Source organism: Camellia sinensis, chromosome 6 (genome assembly GCF_055761805.1).
Source record: "Camellia sinensis isolate YWXY chromosome 6, ASM5576180v1, whole genome shotgun sequence".
NCBI lineage: Eukaryota > Viridiplantae > Streptophyta > Magnoliopsida > Ericales > Theaceae > Camellia > Camellia sinensis.
Genome location: NC_138966.1, coordinates 204,032,395 through 204,045,084, shown reverse-complemented (window position 1 = coordinate 204,045,084; position 12,690 = coordinate 204,032,395). Strand labels below are relative to the sequence as shown.

General features: G+C 33.8%; 1 protein-coding gene across 5 annotated transcripts; it reads left to right on the top strand.

Moving 5' to 3' along the window:
• The first annotated feature begins 1,807 nt into the window (after window positions 1–1,807).
• ECT6 (evolutionarily conserved C-terminal region 6) lies at window positions 1,808–8,860 on the top strand. 5 transcript variants are annotated; one of them, XM_028264685.2, is made up of 8 exons: window positions 1,808–2,140; window positions 3,189–3,247; window positions 3,390–3,534; window positions 3,622–3,695; window positions 3,788–4,267; window positions 5,834–6,367; window positions 6,554–6,766; window positions 7,888–8,860. In XM_028264685.2, the coding sequence occupies exons 2-8, from the start codon at window positions 3,203–3,205 to the stop codon at window positions 8,512–8,514; spliced, it is 2,118 nt and encodes a 705-aa protein (XP_028120486.2). In that variant the 5' UTR covers window positions 1,808–2,140; window positions 3,189–3,202; the 3' UTR covers window positions 8,515–8,860. The 5 variants fall into 5 exon arrangements, with proteins under 5 accessions (XP_028120486.2, XP_028120484.2, XP_028120487.2 ...); XM_028264683.2 differs by having other exon boundaries at window positions 1,811–2,140; window positions 3,186–3,247; XM_028264686.2 differs by having other exon boundaries at window positions 1,815–2,140; window positions 3,186–3,247; window positions 3,788–4,258.
• Window positions 8,861–12,690: the final 3,830 nt, after the last annotated feature.

Sequence of the window (12,690 nt, the reverse complement as noted above, 5' to 3'; positions counted from 1 at the left end):
AAAATATTTTTTTCAAAAACATAAAAAAATAAAAAATATTTTCTTCGAAAATATAAATAAAAATTACTTTTGAAAAAACAAAAAACAAAAAATAATTTATAGAACAAAATAAAAATATTATTTTGAATTTTTTTTTTAAATATAGTTTTGTAAAGCGTTTGGTTAAGAGTTTTGAATTTTTTTGATTCAAATCATGATTTGAGATCTAAATCAAATGTTACCTAAGTTTTTGGAACCATTTTTGTTTGGGATGACCTAAACAAGTGCACTTTTTGTCTTTTTACGAAAAGATGTACAGAAAAGTAGAACGGTGATGTGATGAAAAAAAGATAAAAAAATAGATTATTTTTTGGTTGCCAAACTTGGATTGTTTAGAAAAAAATTTCAGAATATTGTTTTGATAAAAATGGAAATTAATTTAATAAAAATATATTTAATTTGTAAAAATTATTTATAACTTCTCAAAAATAAAATTATATAAAATGATAATTATTTATTATTTTTTAATTTCTTAACCAAATTAATTTTTAATTTTTTTTAAAAAAATTCTAAAATAAGTACTGAACAAATATTGATTGACTTCACATAATGTATTAACAAAGGCCTCGTTTGAGAAGTGGCTATTTTAGTTGGCTATTTTAGTTTTTGGCTATTTTAGTAGGCTAAAATTTTTGTGTTTGGAAAGATGATTGGATTTTTTTGTGGTTGAATGTGATATTTGTGAGAGAAAAAGTGAAATGATTATGGGTTTGATGTGATATTTTGTCTTATTAACTATTTTAATCTATTTTATCTTTTTGTGATTTTTAGCCTAAACTAGGCTATTTTTTTTCTTCCCAAACACCCCCTAATATCATTATTTCTTTACATAACACAGTAAAGGGCATTTTAATTAATTTATTGTCTCTATCAAGGGCATTAATTACAATGAGATAAGATGTAGTTTTTAAAATCTTAAAAACAAATAAAAATAATTAGTAATTTAGTTAAATCTCAATTGTCAAGTGAGTGCAGCTAACTTGCCTTAACAACAACAATAAAAAAACTCTAATTTTGAAATTTTAAATAGAATTTTAACATGTGATAAGAGAAAAAATATATATACTCATTTCGTCTCAAAATATTAGTTTTTTATTTTATTTTTTATTGTCAAAAAATGTTTGTCATTTTTTAAAAATTAAGTACAAAAATAATATAAATTTCTTATTTTTCTATTTTTTTAAATTCATTAACAATATAAAAAGTACAATTATGACATTGATATTAAAAAAAAAATGTACTATCAAAAGGTAATTTTGAAAAATTATTATTTTTTTAAGTAAAATAATTTTACTACAAAAAAAGTGGAATTCTCCAAAAAAAAAAAAAAAAATTATTTTAAAACAAAAAGAATATAAATATACACATCACATCATATATGAATCTCATTCCTTATCACATCACTGCAACTTTATTTAAAACTTTAAAATTAGAGATGTCAATATTTATTTTAGATAATATTAGAAATATTAAATTTTTTACTAAATAAATAATCAAACACCTTACATAAATATAGGATTCATAATTTTATAGTCTCCACACTCGTGAAAGATATTTAGGTCAAGTTTGGCATGATTGAAATAATATAAAAAGTTAAAAAGTCACTATCCTATTTAAGTTACATCATCTTATTTAAGTCACATCACCTCTCTAACGCATCACTTCAAATCCAATCTAAACTTAATCCATATTTCATAAAAAATCAAAAAATACACTTATTTAACCTTCCAAAACTAGACCTCAGTCATATATTTAATAAAAAATTTACGACATGCAGCATTTTCCTTTATTCTTGCCCTAAAAACACAAATCGCTTCGTATATTGTCAGCGAATTTCTCTCTCTCTCTCTCTCTCTCCGCGTCTCTCAGTTTTCTCTCAAATTTTCCCCCAACAACACAGCCCTTTTCAAGACGCAGAGTCCTTTTTTTGTCTCTCTTCTTCTCTGTCTATTTTGGTGTGTTAGGGTTAGGGTTTCCCAAGGCGTGTCCATTTTGAAGACCGAGATGTTGCTCAAAACTCCCAACTCTATCTCTACCTTCTCCGTATTAGCTCTCAGAGGACTTTCTAGGTCTCAAGCATGTCTTGAATCAACTCTGTAAGGTAATCCCCATTTCATTCCATCCGCGCACACACCACATATATACACACACACGCACGTCTCATATTTCATTGAGGCACACTATTTTACTTGAATCTTCCATGTTTTGTTGGGTTTGTGTTTGTCTGTATAGTCACATGAAGTTTGTGGAGTATTACAAGGATATGAATTACTCTTATTTATTGTTAAGAGACTGCTGGCTTCTTATTGCTCGAACAGTTTGTTTAGTGGTTTGGGGAGTTTTAGGGTTTTGCGCGGTTTTGTTTCTGTAATTGTACTTTGGGGAGCTGCATTTAGTTCTATGACCACGAAGGCGCCGATATAGGTTCTTGCTTGGCAATGAAATTTAATTTTGAGGGGTGTGCTTTATTGGAATGGTCATTATGGTGTGAATTAGAATGGGATGATGCTCCAAACTTTTCAACTTGTCTTTGTTTACCTTCCACCGATTGAATTTTAGGCTTTCTGAAATTTGTGTGCGTGCCCTAATCTTTTGGAAGGTCTGATTGTTGAGTTTAGCTGACATTTTCACCTGTGTTGAATGGTAATTTATGTATGGGGTTCCATTTAGTTATGGTAAAGAATGAAGGTGAAAGGAATGCCCTTAAAAATTGCTTATTTTCTGTAGCATTTTTAAAAAATTGCATTTGGGGATTCATGTATGTTTGTGCTGGTGGACCTGCTTTTTTTTTGTCTTCTCTTTCTATTGGTTGATATTCAATACTTATTTATTGTGTACATTTGTTTATCTACTTAGTATGGTGTTGGTATCATAGATATGAAGCTATTTTAGGCAATTCTTTGGATGTGAATATGAGGTTTTCTTTGATTTATATCCTTACATTTGACATTGAGGTTCCTCTTGCATTTTGTTTGCTGTAACATGAAGCTGCTTTGATTTTTCATCTATGCCCGTGACATTAAGGAGAATGAAAATGAGAATCAGCCTGTCTACATTTTCTTTGATGTTAATTTTTAAAACTCTATCTTAGTTGTTATATATTGGAGTCCTGTGTTTGCTTACGCCATATCAAATCTGTTTCACAGCAGTGGCAGTCCCTGGGATGGAAATGTATAATGTTTTTGATGGAAATGCAGAAACATATCTGGTAATTCCTCAGCAATTGCTCTTCTTTCGATCAAATGAAGACCTATTTTGAACGGTTTGGCAAGGCTGAGTCTTCATTATGTGTATCTGTCATTTTGTTTATAACAGAATATATAATCAAATCTCATGTCTTGGCCTTTTAGATTCAAGGCACCGAGCCAAACTCACATCTAACAAGTCCACCTGTTGAACAACTTGACGCCATGTATAAGGAAGGAGCCCCAGAGTTTGTAGTTGAACAAGGCTTGTATTACCCTACTGCCACCAATTATGGGTACATCTGTACAGGTAAATTTTTATCCACTATCCTATTTTAGATTAGGATGCTAATTTGTATTGTCTCATTTATGTGTTACATTGACTCGATATGATCAGGATTTGAATCACCCAGCGATTGGGATGACCACCATAGGATTTTTGGTCTGGATGGTCAAGAAGTTCAGTATGCGGTTTGTATCATCTCTTGCTTTTTGTTTTTCAAACACGAGTTCCATATTGTTTGTAGTTTTGCTTAATGGATTTTTTTCCTTTCCTTCTTCAGGGTGCACAAACTGAAAGTTTGCCTTATGTATATTATACACCTAGCTATGGATATGCACAGTCTCCATATAACCCATACAACCCTTACATTCCTGGTGCTATGTTAGGAGTTGATGGCCCATTTGTAGGGACGCAACAGTATTATGCCATCCCATCTTATGAAAACCCTTTGTCTTCGCCTTCTGGGTTCCCCATGGTCATCCAATCTGGGCCAGAGATGATCTCAAGTAGTACAACTGAACCCTTCTTAGATACTGGTGTATTTACTGCACATAGAACTGATGGGCCAGGTCACAATAATCTGTCTCCAGCATCTGCAACTTTACATACTGCCTCAAAGCCTGCTTCAAATCAGGCACGTTCCTTTGCTAGGGTATCAGGAGGAGTTAAAGCTAATGCTGGACCAAGTAAGCTACCTGCACCACACGGAAATGTTACATCCAGTAGTTTTTCCAGTCTGGCATCATCACAAGTACATCAGGTGTGATCTTCTGCTCTTTTCAGATAATATCCAATAGATATCCTTCATTTTTTGGGAAAGCATGGAAGTTGTGCAATCATGTACTTTTGAATAAGTAGATTCATTGTGTTCTGTACCATGCTGTCCATTAAATATTTTAGTTTGTAATCATTTTGTTCTGTACTATGCTGTCCATCCTCTTGTAAGAATATGGTACTTGATCCTTATGACCCATGCCATTAGACTGCAAATCAAAAAAACAGGATATCATCCAGCATCAAAAAGATCTTTAATTGTTGGTTGCGAATGTATATGTTAGCTTAATAGTCTGCTTTGTTGGAGAGAAAGCAATAAAGGAAAAAATGATGATTTTTTTTTTTTTTTTTTTTTTTTTTGGGGGGGGGGGGGGGTCGGGGTTGGGGTTGAGGGGTTCAAGCAATGTTTTTAAAAGGCGCGCCTAAGCGCGAGGCGCAACCTTGCGCTTCAAACAGGTCGAGACGAGGCGCAATATGTAAGGCATAGCTTAGGCGAGAGCTATTTTTCGAGGCACGATGCGTTGGCTTCACGGGCTTTACCTATTTTTCTAATCTAACTGTTGATTAAGTACTTTTTTTGTGGGCATACCCGTAGGTAATGAAAATTCTTCAATATAAAATGACCAAACCTGGTTAAAAGCGTGCAGAAAGTGATTTTAAAAAAAAAATTCCTAGGTGGAGAAGATTAAAAAAAACAATCAGAAAGTGAGAAGATGACACGACTTCGGCTTATTCTTCAGCTTTTTCTCTTCTCTTCTTCTTTGTTGGTCCTCTTTCTCATCTTCGATGGGTTATCTTGGTTGGGTTATCTCTCTGCCTTTGTTTTTTCTTCCTTTATTTTTATTCTCCTTTTCTTATTTTCTTGTTCTCTTCTTCGATGGGTTCTTTCTTGATCGGTCTGCCTCTTTTTTCCTTCCTTATTTTTCTTCTCTTCTTTTCTTATTTTATTTTTCTCTTCTTCTTTTCTTCTCTTGCTTCTTCGCTGGTTTATCTCTCTGTTTTTTCTTCTCTATTATGATTGTGAAGCTTGCTTTATGATTTTTGAAATTCTATATATATTTTTTTTGTTGAAAAGTTTTCTTATTTTATAATTTTGCTTTTCTTCTACTACTTGCGCCACGCTGTGGAGAGGCTCGCGCCTTGCTTTGCGTCTCGCTCTTAGGCTATTGGAGACCTTATCGCCTCGGTGCGCCTAGAACCTTTTAAAACATTGGGTACAAGAACTTTCCTTTAATTGGTTAGGTGGAGGAGAGGAGGGAGCTCCCCCCCAACAGCAGAAAAGGGGATGGCCAGGCTGTTCTCTGTTTTTGAAAATGTGAAGTTGTACTGTTGCCCCTCTGAAGTTGGCTCATGCTTATAATTGAATGTCCTATGTTAAAAATATCAGACTGATTTTCTCTTTTTCTTCCCTTCAACCAACAAGAAGGAAACCCACAATGCTTCCCCTTGGCACCCCCTTCCTGCCAAAAGTAGCAAGTTTTTACAATCATGGTCTTTTATTGCCTTTTGGCATCATTTTACCAAGTTTGTTTTCTAACTTTTGTGTTTACAGGGTAGGGGTGCTCAAGCTGTAGATAACATTTCATATGGTAAGGCTTTGTCTCATCGTAACCAACTAAAAATGGCTCTCACTTCTAGTAATGGCTTATCTAATTTTGGGTCAAGTGCTCATGGAGGAGCCGCAGTGGAAAAGATTCGGTCCAAGTTCCATTATGGTAGAGTATCGAATGATGTGAATGGAAGTCCAGATGCATTGACTGAACAAAATCGAGGCCCTAGAACCAACAAATCCAAGAATCACTTGGCTGTGAAAGCCTACACAACCAGAGCTGGAGAGAGTGATGCACAAGGAAACATCATTATCTATACTGACCAGTATAACAAGGATGATTTTCCAATAGATTATGTGAATGCGAAGTTCTTTGTAATAAAATCATATAGCGAGGATGATGTGCACAAGGGCATTAAATATAATGTTTGGTCATCTACTCCCAATGGAAACAAGAAGCTGCAGAGTGCATATGAAGATGCACAGAGAATAGCCTCCGGGGAACCAAGAGGCTGTCCTATCTTCCTGTTCTTTTCTGTGAGTGATGTTCCACTAATTTTGTCCTTTGCTCTGAAATATTATATTCCACAAGTTTGTTTGTTAAGCAATTATATTTGTTTTAAAACACGTTTGTGCTCTTTATTTCATTTTGCTTGACTTCCTTAGCCTGGCAGGTTTTAATTTTTTTTAAATTTATTTTGATTTTCTATTTTCTAAATGCAGGTTAATGCAAGTGGCCAATTCTGTGGTGTTGCAGAAATGACTGGCCCTGTTGACTTCCATAAAGATATGGATTTCTGGCAGCAAGATAAATGGAGTGGAAGTTTTCCTGTGAAGTGGCACATTATAAAAGATGTTCCTAACCCCAATTTTCGGCACATCATTTTAGAGAACAATGAGAATAAGCCTGTAACTAATAGCAGAGATACACAAGAGGTTTGTTTGGCTTGATACCTAATAATACTTTTTACATTTTGATTGTGCACCTATCACTTGGTCTTGTTTGGTTTCATTGATTTTGATGAAGATAATTGAGTAAATGCACAATTGGTAGTTGTGGTGATCTCAAAAAACTACGAGGTTTGAAAAAAAGAAAGGAAAAAGAATAAAATAACCAAGAGTAACTTAAGTAGTCTAGAGGGATATATATGAATCTTCAACACTCTTAAAGAGTGTATTAATTGACATTGAATCGCAACCAAGCTAAGTACTGTGATCAGTTTCGCTTGCTGCAGTCCTTTCCCCCAGGCAATATCTACAATTGGATTATAAAGTTTATATCACCCATGCTCTTTTCGTGCCTAAATTTTAATATTAGCTCCTTCAGTTTGAGCAATATCACCTCCTTATTGACGTTGTCTTTGGGCTTCATTACACTTGACGGAACTGTCATAGTTACATATGGTTTAGAAGTTCCAGCCATTGTGTGCATTTCTTTTTTTTTTTTTTCTGTTGTTTCTTACTACTATGTGGGTGTTTGGGAAGTGGGTTTTTTTGTAAGTTTTTTTAGTTGTATTGTAGGATATTATTGGAGAATTTTTTTTGTGTTTGGGAAGATAGTTGGAATTTTTTGTGGTTTGATGTGATGTTTGTGAGAGAAAAAATGAAATGATTATAGGGTTTGATGTGATATTTTGTTTGGATTTGTTTTTTTTGGTTTTGTAAAACATTTGTCTTGTAGTGAAAAAAAACAAAAAAAAAAACTCAAAAACCAAGTTTCCAAACACCCCCTATGTTTCCTCTGTGTGGATTCTTGAAGTTGTAACTAGCAGCTAGTTCACTTCCCTTTGCCCTTCCGATGTTCTTGTGGACTAATATTTGGATCTTACTCTAGAAAAGATTGATATCTGCATTTGAAACAGAGAGTTCATTAATTTTATGTCTGTTTTATGGCTGACTTGAATATGTGGCTTTTAATGGAAAATTAGTATTTTATTATTTTTGACTTGTTTGTCTGGTGTTACAGATTAATTTTTTTGGTCTTGGTTGAACATGACTATGAGGTAGTACATTTTGTCCTAGTTGGCAGTTTTTTGATAATCTTGTTTTATGTGCAGATAAGGTGTAGGCAAGGTATTGAGATGCTTAAAATTTTCAAACTTTACACATCGAAGACATCTTTACTTGATGACTTCATGTACTACGAAAATCGACAGAAGATATTGCAGGAGGAGAAAGCTAGGTTACTGATCAAAAGCTACGGAAGTTCATTCCTTTTACCTGCATTGGATCCACCTAGGAAGCAAAATTTTCTGGTTGACATGCCTTCTGTTGAAGAGGAGAAAACTACCAAGCCTAATGAGCTTAATAGCTTGGGAAAGGCTGTAGACTGTGTCACTGGGCAGGTTTCTTTGGATTCTGATTTCAGCAGCTCAAGTATTGCCAAGGAAAACATTAAGCATATTGTGGGTGAAGCAAAAAATGATATTGTGTCTTCATTAAAGATTGGCTCACTCACTATCATCCCAAAGCAAGTTGAATCTGAACCTTCGGAGGCTTTGTCTACTGTTGCTAAGGTAGTAGATGCTAAACCTGCGAATGTTGTCACAGTAGGCTCGATGCCTGTTAGAGTTAATGGTTACGCAGACTCTTCTGGTTTCTTAACAGTTGGGACTATCCCACTTGATCCTAGAGCATTACAGCTTGATGCAGGAGGGGTTACTAAAAGCGGATCTCAACATTGATGATGTGGAGGTAATATCTTCATTATCTGGAAGTTATTTGTGCCGGAATATGTGTGACAAAGTAGTATTGGCTCGGACTAGCAGAATGCCAAGTCTTTGTTATGGTTTAGGTCATGTGTACCACTATTTAGTTCATCTTTGTTGTTTCTTTTACAAGCCCTACTTTTGGGTTGGTCTGCTGAAGAAAGTTTTGTTCAGCAGTTACTGTTGTCTTGGGTTTTTGTGGGGGATCATGGTGGTGTTGTCTGATTTAAGTGGAATGAATACAATTGTCTAAACCTTTCCTTTTCAATTTTTTTATTCACCTTCTATCAATGAATTCAAGATACAGATTATTTTCTTTTTCTTGCCAGTTACCATTTGTTCTTGGAATTTCGGCTCTATTTTTATCTCTCTTTATCCTTTTCTCTGCTGTGCTGTGCATTTACAAAGAATTTTTTTTGGGGGGAGATTCATTTATATATTTATATGGAATGATTAGTGTCTCTTCATTATATCAAAAGGGTAAAACTTGTTCTATGCTTTAAGTATCCAAGTAAATTTGGAAGTGAAGAACCAAAATGAAAATAAAATAATTGGAAATGTTATATAGATGTTCCTTCTATGTTAATTATTAGTTGAATTGATATGCATTGTAATTCTTTTATTTGATTCTATTTGCTCTTGTAGCCATATTGGTTGAGATAGAGCTTTTTTTTTTTTTTTTTTTTGTTTGGTGGGAAGGTTGAGATAGACTTTGAGAAACCATCAGTCCAAGACTCTGAAGTTTCCCCTTTCGAAATTTGCTCATACGTATCCTTCATTAATAATTGCTGCATCCTGAAGATTTGCCTGTAGGGATGGGTGGGTTGAAGACTGCAAGGAAATGAGGGGAAAAAAAAGGGGAGAGAGAGAGTGAGAAGCTATTGTTTTTTTAGATCAATTTTAACTTTGTACTGTTACCGGTTCTTTAAAATTGGGGTAGAAAAGGAAACAGGAAAGTAAAATAGTTGTGTTAATTGGTTTTATTAGCAATATTTTTGTTAGGTGTTTTTTTTCGTCTTTATTATTTTTTAAATAAAAAAATTCATTTACTTTTGACTTTATGCTTTTAACTAATGCATCACAATCGAACTCAGCATACTGTTAAAATTTTATCACTACAACATAAAAAAATATTAGTCTTAAAATATTATGTGATATTATTTTTGTAATACTTTTAGTAAATAACATATTACAAAATATATTGAGTGGGTCATTCTTTCTCGTCTCTCTCAATTACTTAATAAAAGTGAATCAACATTATTCAATTTGTAAAGTTGTCCACTAAATCATTGATTGCCACATAAATTTTTTTACTAAATCATTGATCGAGAATACATCACATAATATTTTGAAATCACTCAATAATTATATCCTATGACATTGTTGGTGTTAATAATGTCACATTAACTAAATTTTGAATATATAAATTTGTCACCAATATCATAAGCTTAACAAACCTATCTTTCACATTAGAGGTATTGAATTTTGGTTGTATGTAACGATGGCTATTTCTCCCCCACCTTTCACATTAGAGGTATTGAATTTTGGTTGTATATAACGATGGCTATTTCTCCCCCACCTTGTATTGTACCCCTTAAACTTGATTACATTTATTTGTTTTATAATTTAATTTTTTAAAATATACTAAAATTAAAATATTATTTGAAACATTTATTTTTAATTTCTCATTTTTAAGTCTTGCCACCTATAAATTATTATCTGTAATATATGATATTATTTCTCATTTTATTAATAGAAAGTTGGTGAAAATTTTACTTTAACAATTGTCTAAGGCATTAGGTCCAGTGATTTATTTTTTTTGTTGGTGAGAGATCCACACTTTGTAAAATAGTTTGGTGAGAAGTCATGGAAGACATTTTATTTCTAATTTTGCCCATTGACTTTTTTTTATCTGTTTGATTTTTCATTGACTATTTGGTCAATTTTTTTTTTGTCTATCTGTTTAATTTTTTAATCTTTTCAATTCAAATTTCTTTTGTCTGTTCAAATATTTGTCTATATAAAATTTATCTATTCAAAAAGTCTACATGTTCAAATTATCTGTTGAAATTCTATAAATTTTTTATCTGTTGAAAATGAACTTGAACCTAAATTGAATCTATAAATAATTAAATTTCACATTACATTCATAAAATTAAACAGATAAAATCGTCTATCTGTGCAATTTTTACTCTTCAAATCTAATTTCTCTCTCATCTCATCTCCCTTATTTGTTCCAATGCTTTGAATGTCTAGCCAAAGAAAAAGATTTCAACCTATATGTTCTCCACTATTCTCCAAACAAAATTTCATCAACAACAACATTAACAGCAACAGCCTATCTGTTCAAAGCACTACAACAGATAATGACACACACATATAGAGAGATAACCACAGATAATCATGTATAAAAAAATAGATTTCCATAAATCACAGAGGTGCTACCAAATTTGGTCACTCCAATCAAATCTTTGCCGTGCTCGACTAGTTGAGAGAAATCTTCTTAGCTTATTCTATAACCCTAGCAGCAATCTTCTTCAGATTGGCTTCGATGTAGGGCAAAACATCAGTAACCCTTGCAATTTAGAACAAAAATGTTATCAAAAATGTTCTCATACATAACCGTATTCGAAAATGACCTTTTCACCTTGTTCTCATGATCTATCTCATCGTCAGAATCATTTGAATTCCTCAAAGTGCTTTGGCGACGCTGACTACGTTAGTTGAGACTCTGGAGAAAGAGATAAAGGCAAATCAGAAAATGAAGGTAGCGGCGAGATCAACACAGATCGATTGAGGAGCAATGGCAATGAGATCAACACAAATCGGTTGTTCATTTGATGTTAGCCAAGTTGGTGAGGCCTTGGTGTTGGAGTGTCAAACGATGACGCCGGAGGAATAGACGAGGCGGAGGTTGTCATTGGCGAGGAACTAGAAGGAGGCGGAGGAATTGGTAGCGCTAGAACCACCGCCGACCTTCAAAACGGAGACGTTGTTGTAGGTAATGGTAGCGAAGTAGGCAAAGCCATTAGCGTTGAAACCTAAAGAGAAGTTGTAGAACATGCGAGAGAGAGAATAATGACATAAGAGAGAGAGAGAGAGAGAGAGAGAGAGAGAGAGAGAGAGATGGATTTGATAGGTAACATAAGTAATTTTAAATATATGAGGGGTAATTTAGTCATTGTGTAATAAATATCTTTATGAACATAATAATTTCGCGCTTGAACCTTTAGATAAAAAAAAATTAAATTTATACTTTTAGATCTTTTATTAATATTATCGTTCATAAAAGGGATAAAAAAATTAACCTACTTCGCTTTCAGCCTTCCCTTCTCAATTTACCCTGACCCCACCCCTAGGTTGTTTGCCCAAAAATAAAAAATAAATAGTTGTACCTTAATTAATAGAGATGATGGATTTGAAGGCAAATCATTGGGTAATTCTATTTCCACACACCAAAATATCTCATTCCACATCCTCTCTCAATACACATACCAATTAATTTTAAATTTTACTCAATGCACAACGAACTAGATAGAAAGCAAAACCCACATTGCCATTGAAAACAATAATTATGTACAAAACCCAGTTCTATAATCAAAACCAGCAAGAATGTATATATATGTATTATTATATGCAATAGGGGTTAAATATGGATCTGAACCATCAAAATGCAAGAAAAACCCACATGTAATCCAGTGCCAATCATGCGATTAACGACATTGTTGCCACCTCCACCTACTCCGACGACCTTGATCTTGGCCACGTCCATTGGAGTAAACGAGCTACTACAAGTACAGTAACGCTTCGAGGGACTTCGACGACGAGCTTGGAAGGAGAAACATGTTCTTGAGACGAATGACGAGAAGGTTTTGCGGTTAAACCCACTGAAAATTGAGGAGGAGGAAGAAGAACACATTATTAACTCAGCTGGGTTTGTGAGTTGAAAGGTAGCCATTTGTGCCACTGTTTGGTTTCCAAGAAAATGAGGACAGAGAGTGGGAATGAGAATTTGTTTTCTCTACTGAGAGAGAGAGTAATCGGAGGTCTAGGGTTTTAGAATTTGACGGCTTCGAAATTTTTTCCGCAAAAACGTCAAAAGGTCTCGACGGTGGCCAGTGATTGGGAGAAGGTGGAGGTGGTAGCGGTGGA